This window comes from Typopeltis vanoorti, chromosome 22, assembly GCF_054136105.1.
Source record: "Typopeltis vanoorti isolate ZY-2024b chromosome 22, IOZ_Tvanoo_1.0, whole genome shotgun sequence".
NCBI classification, from domain to species: domain Eukaryota; kingdom Metazoa; phylum Arthropoda; class Arachnida; order Uropygi; family Thelyphonidae; genus Typopeltis; species Typopeltis vanoorti.
This window is the reverse complement of record NC_143570.1, coordinates 49026588-49045800: the sequence shown is the minus strand read 5'-3', so window position 1 is coordinate 49045800 and position 19213 is coordinate 49026588. Positions and strand designations below refer to the sequence as shown.

The following is a 19213-nucleotide window of genomic DNA, read 5'->3' as shown; positions in this document are numbered from 1 at the left end:
CTTTGCATTTATCCGTTGAATATTGTTATGTTTACAATATATTAAAAATGACTCCTTCTAACGCAATTCTTAAGTAGTAGATGAAAGTGGGCTTTATTTCTGAAGTCGAAAGCCGTGCTTGACATAATTCCTGTTTATTTTCGTTGCAAAGCTACTCTTAGTGTATTAAATTATTTAGTACACTAGAACTAGCTTTAAATTGTTATATTTAACTTCATGTACTACCATTCGTAAGTTTTGACGAAGAACATGCATAAAATTAGTGAGGAATATGTTAGATCCCTGAACCTTGGTGATAGGTCCTTGTGAAAACAGAGTATCAAGTGAATGACTTTGCTAAATGAAAATTACAAAAATAATGTTCCATTATTTCCTGCACATACGAGAGAAGACTGCAAAATGACATTGCACTTACAGGCAACTGGTAGCCCAGACTAGATAATGGCTGTTCAGAAAAAGATAATGCTAATCTTATGATAATGTATTCCATCTAAATGGATTCCTGTCAGTCGTAGTCTTCACATCCATCGAACAGATAAGAGATAAAAAAAAAAAATAATAATAATAATAAACTCAAGATACCGACCATTTATATTTATTACGATTAAATGCTTTCCGTGTAAATACTTTGATCAGCTTCTATTGCATCGGAAAGTTACAAGACTGATACCAATTTGCATGTATAAAAATAAATTTAAAAAGAACAGGCTTTAGCGATTTCTACCACTGTAACAGTATACGTATAAATACTTCAAAAAATAGGATTTCTAGTATATTTTGTATACTTATGGACTTCCTTGCTGATATTAACAATGTAGTTTCTCATACATAACTTCAATCTTTAATTCCAAAACTTAACTTACTCTTCTCTAATCGCATGGAACAGTAAATTAAGAGCACTTTCATCACTGCTTATCCTATTACTGTGGTCTATTTTATTATTCGCATATGCAATGTTGAACGATATATGTGATAAGCAGGTGACATTGAAAACACCCGAGTTTAACAATTGACGGCAATCAGGACAAATACAACGAAGCAAATTTGCAAACAGATATCTGCTTGTTATCTTCACATATACAGCCGAATTTAATGATACGTTTTAACATAAATCTAACTCGACAAACTATTCTCTGGTCATTCTAAATAATGTGTCGTGCCTTAAAAAGCGAATTGGATTCCCGAGAAAGAGAGATTCAGGTTGGTGGGGTTTCCTTGGTAACCGGCGTGTATTTGTTACACAATCCAACTTTGTGGTTTATATAGTCGAAGAAATGTGTTCGACGGACACGGCAACGGCTGATCCGACAACAAATGCTATGTACGTTTTCATTTTCCATCGAGTCTCTTGACAAACATAGCAGTCAATTCGGTTTGCAACTACCGAGTCTTCAAAGATCGCCGATCTCTTCCTTGCCTTCTTTTCTTTTTCATTTCGGGAAGCCCAACTCATCCCTAGCTGAGTGATGACGCTCCCGAAAATGATGAATGTGATGGAACTTCTAATAAGCGGTCAATGGGAGTTTAATTAAAAATTAAAATTAAGTGTATTATAGATTGCATTTGGACAGACTGCTGAGTCACGATTCTTCCAATGAGGTCTATCGATTTGAAAACGGCACCTGTTGATACATAGAAATCGAACAAAAGGGACTGGATCTTTCCAATGAAAAACTTTTGCATCCTATGAAACTAACACGTCGTTTATTCATAATATATCGGCGATATTAATTAGCAACTCGGTATGTGTGTAAGAGGAGGGGGAGGAGAGAGATTACATCCTATGCTGCTTTTGTAGCAACCGCACTTTGTGAATCGTACATCTTACCAGTCAATAAAATTAAGTTACTTTATAGAAGTGTAATAAGTTTGCATAGTCGATGAGTGTACAGCCAGGAAATAATACCCTTGATTATGCAGAATAGCAAACTGAACGTTATTACTTTCGTGAACAGGGAATCTGCTCACTATACTCAAACATTGCCATTTTTCGTTTTCCTTTTTAATAAACTTTACCCGATTGCAAATTCTCCTGTCAATTTCCTAAATGTTCGTTCTTTGTTGCTTAGAAAGCCAACAATTTTGCAACTGTAGGGTGACACTCTTCTTATGAATTTTTTTTACTATTTTCTAGCTGTGATAGAATCTAATAATACAGCATGAGCAATGATGTTCATTAATTCAAGGAATTATTAACTTAGTATACCTTCTGTAAAGTAAAGTGTAAAACCATGGCTTACTTGAAACATATACGTTATTTCAACTTTGGAATCAAGCTCTCATTCTAAAGTTCTTTAGAAGATGAAATGTGATCTTCAAAGATGATGATGATATATGATTTTAATGGCGTATGGAGAGCAAAGGTTATAGCGGTCCACAAGGTAAGACAGTCACAAACATCCATGTCCACAGAGAGATTCGAACCCGCGACCTATTGGTCGGAGAGCGGGTGCGCTAACCACTCTGCCAACAAGGAATGCCTTTACACAATTTCTTTTGTATCGTTAAACTCTGCCAGAACACCCATAGGTCAAGTTTAATTGAAAAGATAATTTCCGTATGACTATGCCAGTTACAGACCCATAGAAGTAGGTCATTATGCTTTGATTTATTAAAGTGTTTGGAATCTTTTTCTTTTGCTAGTTTTACTTCCAACTGTGTCGATTGTCCTTCCATAATAATTTAAGATATATGGCAGTATTTCAAGCAGTGTTTTTATTGACATAAATGCAACAATGATCAGAAATATTAAAAAGATTGCCTACCCCCCCCCAAATAATAATTTGACCAAAGAGGAATCTCTTTCAGGTTCCTCCGCTTGCAAATTGCTAGATATTTTTTTAAATAACAGATGCTACTTAATTAGCTTATGGTGAGACTACAGCTGCTAAATTTTTAAGGAAAATATGGCACCATCTTATGAAACCAATATAAACTATGGATTGTAATATAATTTTGTCTGTGATTTGCGTATGTTTTTCCTGGCCAGTCTGCTTGGCTATAGGACGGAAAATCCAAGTTTCCAGAAGGAAAGTCTTCCACTCCCGTAAAGGACCGGCTAAGTCACCTTCATTTAAAGGCCCTGAAAAAAAAAAAAAAAGTTCTTCGCTTCCTTTATGGGATTTGAGCTGAAGTCTTTCCAGCCACAGATCACTGTCGAAATCGCCTGAGCTATGTAAGTTCTTTCAGCTGCTGCCGCAACATACAGAAAAGATAAATCGCCAAGCGTTTCTTTTCTTAATAAAAGGGCAGGTCCATATGCTTATAGTGGACATAATTTTATCTTGATAAATTTTACACATCGGCATTCTCAAGCCATATGTTAGATAGTGCTAAGAATGAAAAATGCTATGAGCGAAATCAGATATAATCCATTGAGTAGCTGCTTAGTAGAATTTTTCCACTTATTTTTTCCCTGTTTTGAGACTTAAAATCATTTGGAAGTTCATAAATTGACACACACACACACACCCACCCACCCACCCACCCACACACACACTGGATCACTAATATTCTCTTTACAGTCTGCAGTTGTGTAGCGAAAAATCTACACCGATTATGGTGTAAACACTCAGCAATTTCGGGATCCAAACGTCAGAAAAAATGCGGAGAACTCAACTGTACAATATACGTATGCAGTTGATTTGTGTATAGTAACACATTATTGTTTAGTTATTAAAAGTCCTTACTGTGACCAGACTCTATAATTCAGCTGATGCCATTCTCTACTACCTGCCCTAACGGTTCGCAGCATAAAGAGAGAGAGGGAGAACCGTCCCTCCTATCCATACTGGTAAAGTTCGTGTCACGAAGTGTGTATTTTTGCTATGAATGTTCGTACGCCTTCGACTTTCAGACGTAGCGTTTCACGTCTGAAATTTCACCCTTCAACTCACCATTCACGGGACTATCCGGCTGTGACTACTTGCACTTCCGAACATAAGCTTTTATGACATGCAGTCGTTCGCACCTATCAGGAAGCGAAGCATATGAGAAGCTTCGTTTTTTTTAACAGGTGAAGAATAGAATAACGCATAGGTTTACCTTCAAATCTATGCGTCATAGATTTGAGATCGTTCAAGTCAGCATATTAGTAGCTTCCAGCTCACAGTATTCGTTCGTAATGCCTTATTCAAGTATAGTTGGTTGGAAACTAATGGCAAATAACTTAAAATGAGTAATTTGCAAGTTTATTTCTACAAATTGAAACTAAATATTAGAGATAGTATTGCGATACACTCTGTAAGGCACGGTTGAACAACACTTAACTGACACGCTTAAGCTTTTATGTATTATGCATATTCGCAGGCTCGAACCTGTCGTTTTGTTAGTAATTATGTTAAAAACATTCGGTAGAAGCAAAATATGCAACTATTACTGATTCTTCAAATATTAATATAATTTTCTCGCATTAACAATTTTCTAGATTGCAGAAATTAAACAAATATTGAAATCTGCAGTCGTGTGTGACCTCTTGCGATGCGTTTCATCGCCCTCTCCGACTGCGTTGGTTTTCCTACTTTAAGCAATCCTAAATATATCTCATTATCTGATTTAATACAATTATTAATACTATGATTTAATAGCCTATAAGTATTCAATTCAATAAGTTATAAGTATTGGTATCTCGCTATATTCACTTTTAGGAATTTTACGTTAAGAATTTTTTAGTACATTTTAAATGAAAGAAACCTTTGAAGAGTTTTGTAAATATTCTAAATAAACTCCAGTTGAAGAACTGTTACAATATTTCTTACACTGTCTTACCGTGGAACTTAAGGGTTCTCCATAGCATACTATATAACTTGAATTAGATGTAATTTTCGAAACATAATCTTCAGTGAATGGGAAGAATACTAATTTTTTTATGAAAATTAGTTCTCTCTAGTTATATTACTTTATAATATTATGTATTATTTTTGTCTTGATTAAAATATTTTGCATGTAATTGTTCATTTTTATAAGGTCTACAGTATTAATTTTTCAAATGGAAGTTTGTTAAAAATATACACGTATAAATGAAATATTATTCTTGAATTATATTAGTTAATTTTCTACTCATAAGTTATTTTTTCCCAGTTTTATCATAATTAAAATTTCTTTAGATAGCTTTGCGGAGGATACAAACACACACAAAGGCTTTGTTTTATTGCAAGTGTTTTATGTTTCGTTCTGTGTCTGAATACAGTAATATAAAATTCGCTTCGTTTAATGCAATGGGTTCTTTTACTGTGGTGTATTTTTTTCATAATTTATATACAAATAAAATATTTTTTCCTGTACTTAAACTAATACAAGAAATCGAAGTGATAATGATTTTGCACAGAAACATTTCTGATATTTATTTAGTAGTTTAAATCTTACCATTTCACATTTAAGAAATCGAATTAAAAACAGGTTGTTTTTCATTACTCGAGAAAACGCGTCTCCGAAGGGTAAGCATCAGTGGTGACATCTTTTGATGGAAAGACCTGGGCTTGATTTTTTTTTTATTATAGTGCGAGAATAACTTTTATTATGTGATTCCAACTACTGATGTAATAGGACTACATATAATAGACCTCGTGGATTGGCCATGGATTTTTTTTTTCACTTAAGAATTTTCTTTGCACTGCAGACCACACACGAAAGTCTTTAATGCCAATCAGACTTCTCCCACTGTCCTTACAAGTTAGGATTGTTTTATATCATTGCACCATACTCCTATATTGTTGCGCCCAGTCATCACTGAAGTTCAAAAATGAACGGATAATTTTATTTTATTTTCAATCAATCCTCTTACTTAAATCTTACTTAGAGTTTCTTACAGAGAATAATGGAAATTGGTTCCGCCAAACTTAAATGAAATTATATTATCTACAAGCAAAGTGCCAATAAAGATGTAGAAAGGTTGCTGTTTTGACACCTTTACGACAAAAATCAATAACTGCAAACCGGTTTTCTGTCATGCTTCATTTAATTCATTAATTCAGAAGGTGCATTCACTTTGGGTGTGGTCCTGCTTAAGACAACACCTGCGCATGAGTAAGTTACTCCTTATCAACTCTGGATAAAAAAAAAAGCATAACTGCTCGTGTAACTCATAAGATTGGGAAGCGCATTTGACATTTTAATGCAGTGAGTAATAATTTACATCCGGGAATCGAAATTACTTAACATTAGGGAATATTTTCGTTATTTCCATGTAATTAAGACAGCACCCACGAAATCTTAACCATAATTTAAATTAGATATTTTTGTGCATGAGTATTCGCTTCAGTCAGTTCAACGATGCATTTTATTTAGAGATGCATGGGTTCGAATCCGTCTAGAGGTGAAGGACTTTTCAAAACCTGATGGTGAATTAGCTGGTCTAATATGAATGGTGCAATAGTTTTAATATAGAAAATCTCGCTCTATACGATCTGCGAATCAGGTAAATCGAGAAGGAAATGTATACAATAAACAATAAACAAAACTATATTCTATCCAAACATGGCATTGATCAAGTATAGACTTACGGTTTCTCGAATGTTTGTGTTGGGATGGGCGAGTTATTTTATAATCATTGTACTTATTGTAAAATGAGTGAAAATAGCATACCCTTCAAACTTATAATTTAATAAATTCCTTTATTTGCTAAATAATTCTTTCCTGTTTTGTAGTATTGAATAGTTTCGTATTGAATAGTCGATTTTTGGGGAAAAGTTTTTATTCATAACTTCAATGAGTAACTGTCATGCTTATCATTATGTAGACATTTAAAAGATTTTAGTTCAAAATGTGATTATTAACTGAACTATTTTTAAACAAAGTTATTAATTCTAGTATTTAAAATAAAAATGTATTTTAAAGAAAAAAATAGAATTAAGTATTGTAAAATGCAGTGCGTGAATTAGATGTGAATATTTATATCGTCATCATTAGTAGTAGTAGTATTATTACTGAAATATTATCTTATGAACCATTATCTGACTATTCTCTTTACATATCTGACTTGACTCGCTAATGGAAAGTACCATCGTTTACCATATTATGCTAATATATCCGGCAACTTCTATCATGTATCTATTAAAATGTAGTGGTATAAATAATTAAGTCATTACGCAATTATATAAATTCTGTTCCGTGTTTTAATCCTCTAATTATATTTTAAAACTGTAGTTTGATCAATCTACCAATTCCTGGTTAGTAGCTAACGGATTGCATTTTTGCAGCTGTGATTGACAATTTAGAAAAAGAATATATGCTGGGAAGTATGATGATGATTATTGTATTATTTGCTTATTCAAATTAAAGCGAAAATATGTAAGAGAAACTGCTGATGAATTCCAGAGCAACATAAAAATAGTTCGTCAACAAACATACACTGGTGGATCGCACGTCGTTCATCAGTCTATGAGAGTTGAAGGAGCAACTTGATTCCAAGTCATCTTCACCTTCCTAGTGACTTGAAAAAATAAATTGTTTAGCTGGCATAAATCTCTCACAATATAGAACTACGTAATTAACACATGTCACACGATTATCATGCGACATATCAATACTCATGTTACGTAATACTAACTACAGTAGCAGCTGTTCCGATTCTGAACTAGTTGTACTGCTGTGCGTAACTGATACAACAATCTCCTAAAGGCACAAACTTTATTAGTTTTCCTAATTATGACTCGAAATAGATAACAGAACGGAGCTTTTGGTTCAAGCCCATCGGTTCATTTAATTAAAATCCAGAGAAGCGAGTTTTAGTTTGAATTTGTTTTAGAAACTTAATTACTGCAAATGGAAAATGATAGAATTGTAAAAGTGGATTGTATAAATAGTTTGCAGTGAAAGGTTATATTATAAATATTGGATTTTTCTAGTATTTTAATTATTAATATAAATACTGATACACAACTTCAAATATATATATATATATATATATATATAGTTTCAGTAGGGTAAGATTTAAAAACAAATATGCAATTTGAAACAAGATTACATTTGTACAATCAGTGAAGATATAACATTGAAACATGATGACACTTTTGAATATTATATATTCCAGTATTAACAGACCTTCACTATTATAAAACCGCTGGTATATTAAAAATCGACTTCTGATATATGTTATAGTTTCGTTTAGCAAGTATTCATATTAAAGCATCTCACTTAATATAAACTTCTGGCTACTCTGAGATATATTAAATCTACATGTGTGGATTGGACTGTTAGATCTCTACTCCTGAAAATCAATTAGTTGCTTACAAAAATAGACTAGATCTAAGACATTTGTCAGCTACCGACAAATGGATAAATGCTGTTAATTGTATTAAGCTATCAAAATCACATTCTCATACATTATCCTCTACAAGTTTTGATAAACTAACGATTAAAAGATAGGACAACATCTGAAATAATTCCAGTTTCTCTTCCGCTAAACAACTTGTAAACATAGTAAAACTCTTTAAAATCGTCTTAAAATATAAGCTATTCATTATGTTCTGAGTTAGAATGGGGAAATTTGTTCTTTCAAGTCCAAAAGTTTCTTCCGCTGTCTAATCATTAATGGCTTAGAATAAACAGAGATAATAACTTTAATATTTTAAAAGACTGTTGTAAAAAGAAAGCTAACCAGAGCGTATCGAAAGAGCAACCGGAAGATTGTAATGGAATAGGAAACATCATAATTGTGTGTTTCTTGTTATGGCAAGAAAGATCATTTACCTCCTAAACCTTTCCCTCTAGTAATATTAAATGCGATGTAGAATACGCATTTTCAATATACCAATTAATTCATACGCTGTTTGATTAGTTTTGAACAATGAATAAAATTCGGATAATGATATTATGCAAATTTACATTTTATTGTCATAATATGTAAATTTGAAATTATTTAAATCTGAACTTGGAGGAGCTTAATTTGCAGAAAATAAGAATGATATGAAGAAATAATAAAGAAAGCAAGTCCAGTCTAAAGGTTCGAATGATCAGGCTGGAAGAAAATTATAAATATCTCCTTACTTAAAGAAAATAATCTACACAGAAATAACTTACTTTGGGAATGAGCTACGGACATCAGAACTCCAAACATCCACACAAAGTTCCAGTCACGAAACATGCAGGATTTACCTTCCATTTCTTAATTGTTCGTTGATAGCCGAGTTTTAAGACACACCAAAGAGAGAGACAGAGCGGTGGAGAATTAATCACTGAGATCACCTGCCACACATTGCACAAATTAACGTTAATCGCACTTGAAGCAAGAAACGGTCGACAACACGGTAGTAACTCAAATTTCCCACGCGAGCATACATCTTACCAATGACTGAATTCCATCGTGTGTTGTTAGGGGGAAGGTATTCACTAGGACTAACGCGGGTTGTTGTGCAGTAGTCGAAAACACACGCACTCGTACATCACATGCTCTTGTATGTTTTCCTCTCCTTCGCTGACGGTGGCGATAGTAAGAGCGATAAATGTCGCTGCATGTCCAACGGTTCACTTGCCGAGTCGGCAACTACCTGCTTCCACCGCAGTAACCCTGAACTTGGAGTGGCAGAGATGATCACGTGAGGAAGGCACGGGTAAAAGCGCTGCGTTTCCTTGCCTGCTGGGGAGAGGCGTTCCAGTTGCGAAGGGTCAACAGCCGAGTGAGAGTCACATCTCGCACCCTACGGGTGCGGCTAAGCTTAGATGGTGGTAACATCATTTTCGGATCTAAACGATTCGGTCACGTCAAATGTGGACTGCCACGTGATTGCTACTCCGATGATGTCTGGCTCCGTCACAATGTAGTAAGTTTGATTTACGCCGACACAAGGGATGGTGGAGGGACAGAGAAGAGAAGTGGGGAGGGACGGAAGTGCTAAGTTGTAAACAACCAGTCCACACATCCACTTTTTCCGGTAAGGACAAAAAAAAATAATAAATAAATAAACAAGGCTAAGGGATTTAAGTAGAGGGGAGGTGATGAGTTGCTCTGTTAAAAGACAAACACGCTTTCAGTTAACAGATTAGACTGGGCAGTTGGAAAAGTGTGTAACTACCACAGACGGTTGCAAATAGACATTAAACTGCTATTCAGTACTTGACTGTAAGTTGACTTCCTCGCTCGTTCTCCACGAGAAAAACAATTTTTGTGGGCGAGATTATGTTGTGACGTCAAATATTCCTAAAAGCCAATCAACCCACCCCTAGAAACAAAGCGCTTGGTTTCATTAGCAACGAAATTAAATTCAGCTAATTTGAATTCTGAAAATCGTCTGCGTTAGCACGATTCGTTAGAAGGACAGAATTAAGCGAACTGGCGTTTAATTGTTGGAAAATACACGTGAAAGAAGCGAAAATTCAAATAGAAGAAATTTCATTGTAGTGGATTTAAATAATTCCTGGGAAAGATAATGCCATTAATTAGAACTCATAGTTCATCGTTCTTTAATAACTGTAGCAAATCAGGAAGAAAATATAAAAATTAGTCTTGGAATATTAAATGAATTAAGTCTGATAACCTGTTCTTAAAGCACAAACATATATGAGGCAGGGGAATTGTTCGGCGATGTCTGATTTTGCTTTTCATTTCAGAATTATACTAATTATAGGAATATAATATCACACCACAACTGGTTTCCGTAAGTGAGTTTTAGTTTAATGAAAACTAACTTTCTGTGCAGCGAAGGCTGCACAGAATCGGGGTGACGGTGTTCGAGAAAAAAACAGGAGGAAATAACTGAAATATTTGATCAAAACAACCTGTTACTTCACCACGCAGCTCTTTTATTTGGAAACAAAGGGTTACTTACAATATTGTATCTCGAAGAAATACAAACTTCCTCAGCCACAAAATAAAAATAAATAGGGAACAAGCGGACTTTTTTTCAAAAAAAAAAAATTGATCTAGAAGAGAGAAGAAGAAAAGAAGACGCTATTCACGTTTAAAGTCACAAAATGACTAGACATATAAGATGGCATGATCTCTTTAGATTAAACTGCTATAAATATTTCAGAAGGCTTTACGTTATATTTATTTTCTAATGCATGACCGACCTGGTAACTATAAATGAATTATTATCTTAGAATAGAATTAACTTACGTATTGTGGATTGTTATTTTTCATAAGGATTAATCTGTAAAATAGTAGTCCAATTATTCATTTTAGACTGATATTATTGAATTTAGTCGATAAATTATATTTATCACTTGACATTTATGACTTCCGGAAAAGCCTTTTCAACTGAAGGTGAGTTAACCGGTCTTATACCGTGACGAAAGGCTTTTTCTTAACAAAAATTGACTGGAGGACACATGAAATTTACAGACATTATTCATTGATCTCATAGTCTCAGTTGCTCCAGTCTTAATTCTGAACATGCTAATTCTGGCAAACCAAATAACTAGCATTGTTAAATGCTAGAGTTTGGTTCGCCAGAATTGAAATATTTTGGTGTTTATCTGTTGATGATTTTCAATCATTGTTGCCCAATGAATGCATGTTACAAAAACAACAATAAATAAATAAATACACTGAAGTTTCAACAACACATTATGGATGGGAAATAGAATAAATAGGAGTTGAGCGCTGTTGAAGTTAAAATATTTCGAATAGTGTCAGGTGTAGGAAGCCTCATGAAAATCCATAATGCACTGAGTTCTAGATGAGTTTGTTATTAATTTTAAACATAGCTGCAGTGAATGTAGTAAAGTTTACCGACCAAGGGAAGAAAATAAACTCTACGTCTGAAGACAATTATCGCAATTCGCAAGTACGTTTGTAGCTATCTGGTTGCTAATCGAAGTGATTTGCATAAAGAAAGTTACACTGGTGACGAATAAATGTGAACAGCGACTTCTTAAAGAAGTCTCCCACAGAATCGTATACAGAAACAGAGTAGAAGGAGAGATAGTCAAAGGAATAAATATTTATTATAAGATACTTTCCACAAAATGCTTATACAAATATAAAGAAGAAATTATGGTTTGGTTTGAATCACGAAAATCTTCATTTAGACGTATATATAGCCCCGATTTCCGATGGTTAATATAAAGCACAGTTGCATGACCTACAAACTCACAATGTCAGTGCTTGAAGTGTGAATTCTACTTCTCGGAGGTGATGATTATCAGCCATTTCAGATATGCAGCCAATTTTTTCTCCTGGTAGCGTTATAAGAGTAATTGACTTACTCCTATTCGGTCTATTTGGCTATTTGAGTGGTCTTGTAAATCATTTTACGACATGCACTGATATAACATTTGTATTTGACTATCTTTACTATGGACAACAGATTCTACTTGCTTTTTCATTGATTTCCGTTACATGATTTCCGCACTGCATTCCAAATGGCTAAATGGAAGAGCGTGCTGTACCTACATTTCTTACAACATACACAAATTCATCTGGAAACAATTACAACCTGGCAGATAGTATATATGTTTGTCTGTTATAAGCTGCATGTGTACAGCTAGGAAGACGTGGCTTCGAATTCCATCTCGAATGCATGGAAAATTTTTAGAAGGGCTTTTCAGGTTAGTGGTGTAATACGGAGATTGTAAGGTTTTCATCCTTGCAACCTCCGTATTATGCCTGTTTTCCTCCTGAAATATTTCGGAAAACAGGCATATCAGCCAGGAGAACACACGCAATTGATAGATATAATACACTGGCATTGTAGCCCTAGTTGCTTTGGCTGTAATCCCAAACAACAACAGCAGCAGCAGCTGCACATTGAAAATAACTCAGCAACTTAAATTTAAAGGGTTTTACAGCTTCTTCTCAAGTGATTGTCACTTTTTCGTTAAAAACAACTAAACGAAAATAATACTACTTTTCACAAAATGACGTGTGCTTGTGCATTTTACCTTGTAGATTAACTTTAACAAAACAAAACGTTTCTTTATTTTTTATTTAATCCCACGTACAAGTCAAATAAACGTTGTAATGTATCGATCCCACTGATAATAGGTTCCGAACACAGTTCACATGATTACATTTGTGCTGTACTAATTGGAGCCCTGCAGCAAACATTGGCGTTGATGTATTTGGTCTTCTATTAGGTGATGAAAGCGATCTCCCTACTAAAGACATGCATACACCCCCATGCCACAGCGAGATTTGAACCGCAGCCTATTGATTGTGAGTACTCGAGGTAATATATCCATTCGCAAGACTCATAGAAAATGGAATATTAATGTTCATCTTTACTCTACTGAGTTTGTTTCTTGTCTAGGAAAAATACGCTATGAATCTTCCTCCTAATTTCGGACAAGTCGCGCCCTCAGCGTTTCTCTAGCTCCGGAGTTATTTTAAAGCCGTTATACTCGTATACCTGCCCACAACCATTATAACTTCTGGCCACACATGTACCATTCAATTCCACTCCGAACAGTCTCATTGGGTCATTATGGTGCAGCCATCACCTTTTAAAACTAATTTAAACTAAGCATTTATGAAACTTGACTTTCTCATTTGTTCTGTGTCTTGGACACGAAGAAAGAGAGAGAAAAAAACTAAGTTATAAATAAATAACGAAGAAAGACAGGATTAATAATTGACTAATTAGTAATAATCTGAAACTAAAAATATTACAATCAGAAAGAAATGGCTGAACGACAGAAAAAAAAGGTGGATCCCATTGTGTGGTTTGCAAATTACATGCTTATAAATTGATCAGTTGGTGGTTCGTTTTTAACAACACCTTAAAGTCCGGCTTACAGGAACTGATTTTTATCAAGGGTTGTTCAGAGGGATAATCAGTGGGTGGTGCATTGAATTCACAGGACAATCTGTTATCGACAGCTCGCCATTGTTTCAGTTTACGGCAGCAGAAGACAATACACAGTACCTTCGACATGGTGTAGCATAGAGGCAGCCTGCCTTGCCACGCTACTTAATATGGGCGCTCGTTCAGCCATATTGCGGTAGGCGCTGTGGCCACGCTAGTGAGGAAAGAAGGTTTTCCAGGCTTAAACAGATTAAAAATTATTTCGCGAACAGCAATGACCCAAAAAAGATTGGTTGGTCTAGCCCCTATATCGATAGAAGCGGATAGCTTATAATATAAATTTAGAAGAGCTTATAAACATTTTTGTGCGATATCCCCGTAGAGCAAACATTTAATTCATATTATTATGTAATCGCTTTGCATTAATGTTTCTCTTTTAATAAAAACAAAATAGCAATTGGAGAGTTATTATATTTTTGTCTTATAGTCCATCAGGGGAGATATTTAATTGTTTGCCTCAGGGCGCGATCTAATCTGGCGACAGCCCCGACAATACATGTAGCTCAACTCTACTTGTGCTGTGTCATAGATACTGAAAGTTCCTTATAAGATTTATAAAAACTAAACTTAAAACAATACAAAAACACTAACAAAAAAATAAACTCTATAATCCTCAGTTCATCCTAGATGATAAGCTAGTAATATCTAACTGGTGGCTTAAAAACATTTTTAAGCTACCAGTTAAATATTCGAAAACAAGGAAGCACTTTGTGCAAACCAATTAAAGACTAGAAACTTTAATCAACGCGCATATATTTGAGTTTATACTACTTTTGCGTCGGTACACTCTGTTAGCATGTCCAACTCAAGATGTAATGCTTCTCACTTGGAAATTTTATGAAAGTAGAGGGTTCGATCAAAACACTTAAGAGATTTCAAAAGAAAAAAGAGAGTCCTCCCCCAGGTTTCCATTTCAGGAATTCAAGATACAGTTGATTTGTGGTAAATAAGGTATGAGACATAAACCTGTGTTGCAAATTATATAATCTCAAAATCGAAAATAGTACAACAAGTTATTTGCGCGTGTTCCAGAGTAGGGAATAAATACTAGCGATATAGATGTTTTAGCAAAATTTGGAGAAACGCAAATAATGTCAGCAAGCACCTTTTTTGTATCTGTTCAGAACATGGGTTAATTATTACAAATTAGTGTTACAACATAAGTAAATGCATAAATTCGTTTAGAACACATAAAATAAGGAAAGTCTCATTGAGTATATTAATAATGATAGCTTCGTACTAGTGCAGCATAGAAGAGGGATTATTAGGTTAGAACAGGATAAAGTAAATTTCATATTAAAAAGAAAACTATGAAAAATTATTAAAAATAATGAAAGTGACGCAGCTTTTAGAGGTAAATTATGAACTGAAATACAAATATTGTTTAAGAAAAAAGTGAAAGCAAGAAGAAATTCTGAAGAAGCATTCATTGATTCAGAAAGAGAGACAAAGGGTGAGGTTGTCAGAAGGATAGAAAAAATAATTCAGAATTTCATGATCATTTATTCCTGAAAAGGCAGAAATTATGTTCAAATTTCTGGAAAGTAACTCAGAAAGAGTCTTGAGAAAATGCAGAGAAAATGTAATCCAGTTAAATACAAATTCAAATATACATATATCTGAATTTGTATTTAATTTTCGCAGATCATGAAAAGTTATATGATAACTTGGCAAGAAAAAAGCTACTCAACACTTTCTAAGGCTATTGATAAAATTTAAAAGATTGAGCAGACTATTGAACAAAGAATTACAGAATTTAACCCCCCCCCCCCCCAAATGGAAATAAACCAAGAGTCTAAATTTGTATTTTGATGTTGTGGGATGTTTCCAGCCGAAGAAACCGTCGCTACCGAATGCTCTATGCTGATGCTTAGCAATTAATGTCATTATGATATTATGTAGCATCCGAGTTTCTAGAAGGAAAACCCCCTACATAATATAGTCGCAAGGATGATGTGCTATTTATCTAAGGTTGGAGAGATAACGGGATTGGAATCCTGTCAAGGACGCGAAAAGCATTTCATAAAAGCATTTTCGGGTCTCTTTCCGGGGTGGGGTGGGGGGGAATCGTCCCGCAAAACAGACCAACCATTCAAAGAACACGCAGTTCACACACAATATCCTGACCTCAGACATAGCATTGACTGCAATAAACATAAACCCAATCAAATTTGCTTGGTTTAGTTAGAATCACCATATGTTCTGCCATTTGTATCGATATTGAATAACACGCACCTTCTGTGGTGCTAAAAATATTTTGCACTATCTCACAATACTAAATAAAAGTTAAACACTTCAAATCGGATAAACTGCATATAATTTTTTAACATACTACTACTACAAAAATAGTAATATATTTCTAATAATTCTTTCAATGTACTTACACGTAAATATCTGAAATATTTGCAATGCTAAAAGAAATATCAAATTCCTAGATTAATTGAATTGATAATATGATTCTGTTTATCTAAAATTATATGTTGTGTGTGCATATAAGGAGAGGAAGCCATTTCAGTTAAATAAATGTAATTAAAACAGTGTGGCTGTGGGGATTTTATGAGTGAAGTAACAAGTTTTTAACGATGCAACTTCTGTAACACCTGAGGACGTTGCTTTTTTTATTAATTGCATGAAAAAATAAATCTACTGTGACCACGATGGTTGCTTTGTTTTACATACTCGCAAGCAGTATATGTTTGAAGAGATAATATTTTTTTATATATATTTAATTTTTTTTAACTTCCTTAAGACACGCTCAAATTCGCTGGAGTGGAAATTATTTCTCGAACGTGGTTAGACTGCACGATCTTCTCTAACAATGCGGGTAAGTGAAGGCGATGAATAAAGATCTAAATATCTGTACATGACAAAATTTTACTCTCCTATTACAATTCGGACGGCGTAGAAAAAAAATATGAGCAGATGTTTTGCCGCACGTGTGTGAAAAGAAAGATTTTTTTCTCCATCAATGTATAATGGTTGAAACTCTTTTTCTTTGTTGGTATTCTAAAGATCCTATGGGATTTCTCCGTCAATTTTGTTTAAATTAATGGGTGATATAAATTAATAACTCTTCTTTTTTAATACTTTAACTTTTAAAGTTTGCGGAAATCGCTGTTATATACACCTAAGCATTTGGCTATTTCTATGCGTCATAGTCTACAAACGAAGAACATTCACATTTCGCAGAATCGTTTTTTTTATGAAGAAATTAGAAATATCTATCTATCTATCTATCTATCTATCTATCTGTCAGCCTTGATCAGGAGAAGGCTTTCGACAGGGTAGCGCACGAGTACCTTTATGAAGTCCTAGAGGCATTTGGCTATGGTCTTCTCATCATTGAAACAGTGCAATTGATCTACAGCGATGCACACTTCTGTCTAAAAATCAACAACAGGCTCACTCGCACTATGTCATAATCTCTAGGGATCAAGCAATGATGCTCTCTCTCTCTCTCTGGACAATTATACACACCGGCCATAGAACCCTTCTTGAAAAGAGTACACAACACCATCTCCAAACGAACCAGCATAATAGAGCCACATCAAAAAATAACCCTATCAGCATATGCCGATGATATCACTGTAATATTCCGAAATGAACATGAAATGACAGTAATCGAGGAAGCACACAGTCTATATGCACAAGCCTCAGGGGCCAAATTAAATTCTGCAAAAAACACTGGCTTATGATCAGACAGATGGTAGGCTAGAAATTTCCAGATCGAATGTACCTGGTCAAGTGAAAGACAATATACTTAGGTGTGCACCTTGGCAACACCAAACTATATAACACACTAAACCGGACACAGCTGCACAACCGTTTTAAACAGGTGCTAGGTAAATGGAACAGCATTCGTTCCATGTATATGGAATATACATGGAACGAATGCAGATGGCTGCGAGTGTGTTATCGCATACCCTCAAGGTACTCACACCCCCTGAAGAATTTCTCCACCACATTCAAAAGACAATCAAACGTTTCCTCTGGAATAATATTAACTGGACCTTGAACTCTTCAAACCACTCAGTAAGGGAGGTCGAGGCCTGAATTCCCGTGAAAAAAAGATTAGATCCTTCAGGATAATCTTCCTCCTCAAGACACTTCAGTGCAATCATACTTATGCAACCACCTTCGATCACATCACGAAATCATTCACCAGAGGACTTACACTTTCCACAATCCTCCGAATGGCCAGTTCTGTACCATCTCCTCCTAAACTACCTCATTTTTACAGAGATGCTCTACAGCGGTGGAAAAACATCGAACTTCGTCACACACTGACGATCAACAGAGAGTCAGCTGTACTTACAGAACCACTATTTTCGAAGAGAAACATAACAAGTCTCACAACTGGCCAGCCCTTTCTTTTCCCTACATGGAACTGGGCAGGAATAAGAGTCATAGGGGACCTCCTGACCCAGACCCTAAAGTGGAAAACATTCATAAATCTACCAATGAAGAACCCAAAAACTGAAAAGCATATCAACAGATGCAAGCTGCTATTATAAAACCCTATCCAGATATCGCTACACCTCAGGGAATCCGTATTCCTTCTAACAACTGCTCGAAGCCGATATTTCATCTTGTACAATCTGCAACCTCAGTTCCAATTCTTCTCTCCAACTACAAGAAAATATTCCACTTCCTCATGTCAGTGCCTCCAACTTCGCCCTTCGTATATTCACCCTTAACCCTCTCATCTACAAGGCTGCACATGGCATTCAGTTTTCAGTGGGATCTTCCATATAAATCGAAGTGTGCTAAGCCAGATTCCGACATACAGTGGAGGTTATGGCATAAGATCTTGCCAACTCTTACTAAGCTCTACAAATTTCAACTTAGAGAATCAGATCTGTGTCTATTTTGCGAAGTTTCACATACCTGTCCTGCGAACAAAGTGATGATAACCTATGTCCTGAATACTGCCTCTAGCACCTGTAACCATGCATACAGCCAAGAAGACTGCTGGAATTTAGTCCATACTGAATAAAACAGACATAGAATATGCAATTTCCTCTTCATCTGCGCTAAGGCCGTCATCTACAGCTTCTACCTAAAACAGACAAGAAATAACCAGCACCAATCCATCACCGAATCGGCACAAACATTCATGTATAGCCTCCGTCGGAAACTACAAAGCAGGCTTTCACTGGAACTTAATTATTACAAAGAAACAAGAACTGTCGCGAAATTCATCGAGGAGTGGAACCCAACTGGTACCCTGTTCTGGATTGATGACGATAATACGCTTCATCTGAAAGAAAACTAAGAGTGAAACTGAACTAATGTTGATTCATTTATTGCACTTTCTCTTGTATATCCGAAAGGAAAATCTTCCTTTATCTGTAATATATATACTTATATGCTTATAATATGTAAATAGTCCTTTCGTTACCTACCTTCGAATGTATATTTTATCAAGTTAAATTTTAAAAAATATCTATATATAATATTATATTCTACTT

The 19213-nt window shown here is 35.0% G+C and overlaps 1 protein-coding gene across 1 annotated transcript in view; it reads right to left on the bottom strand.

Annotated features, from left to right (window-relative positions):
- LOC150094406 (uncharacterized) overlaps nucleotides 1–13872 on the bottom strand; it is a 127814-nt gene extending 113942 nt beyond the window's left edge. The window contains exon 1 of the mRNA XM_090412462.1: nucleotides 13803–13872. Within this exon, the coding sequence (XP_090268588.1) occupies nucleotides 13803–13872 (70 nt within the window). The remainder of the gene's footprint in view (nucleotides 1–13802) is intronic.
- Nucleotides 13873–19213: the final 5341 nt, after the last annotated feature.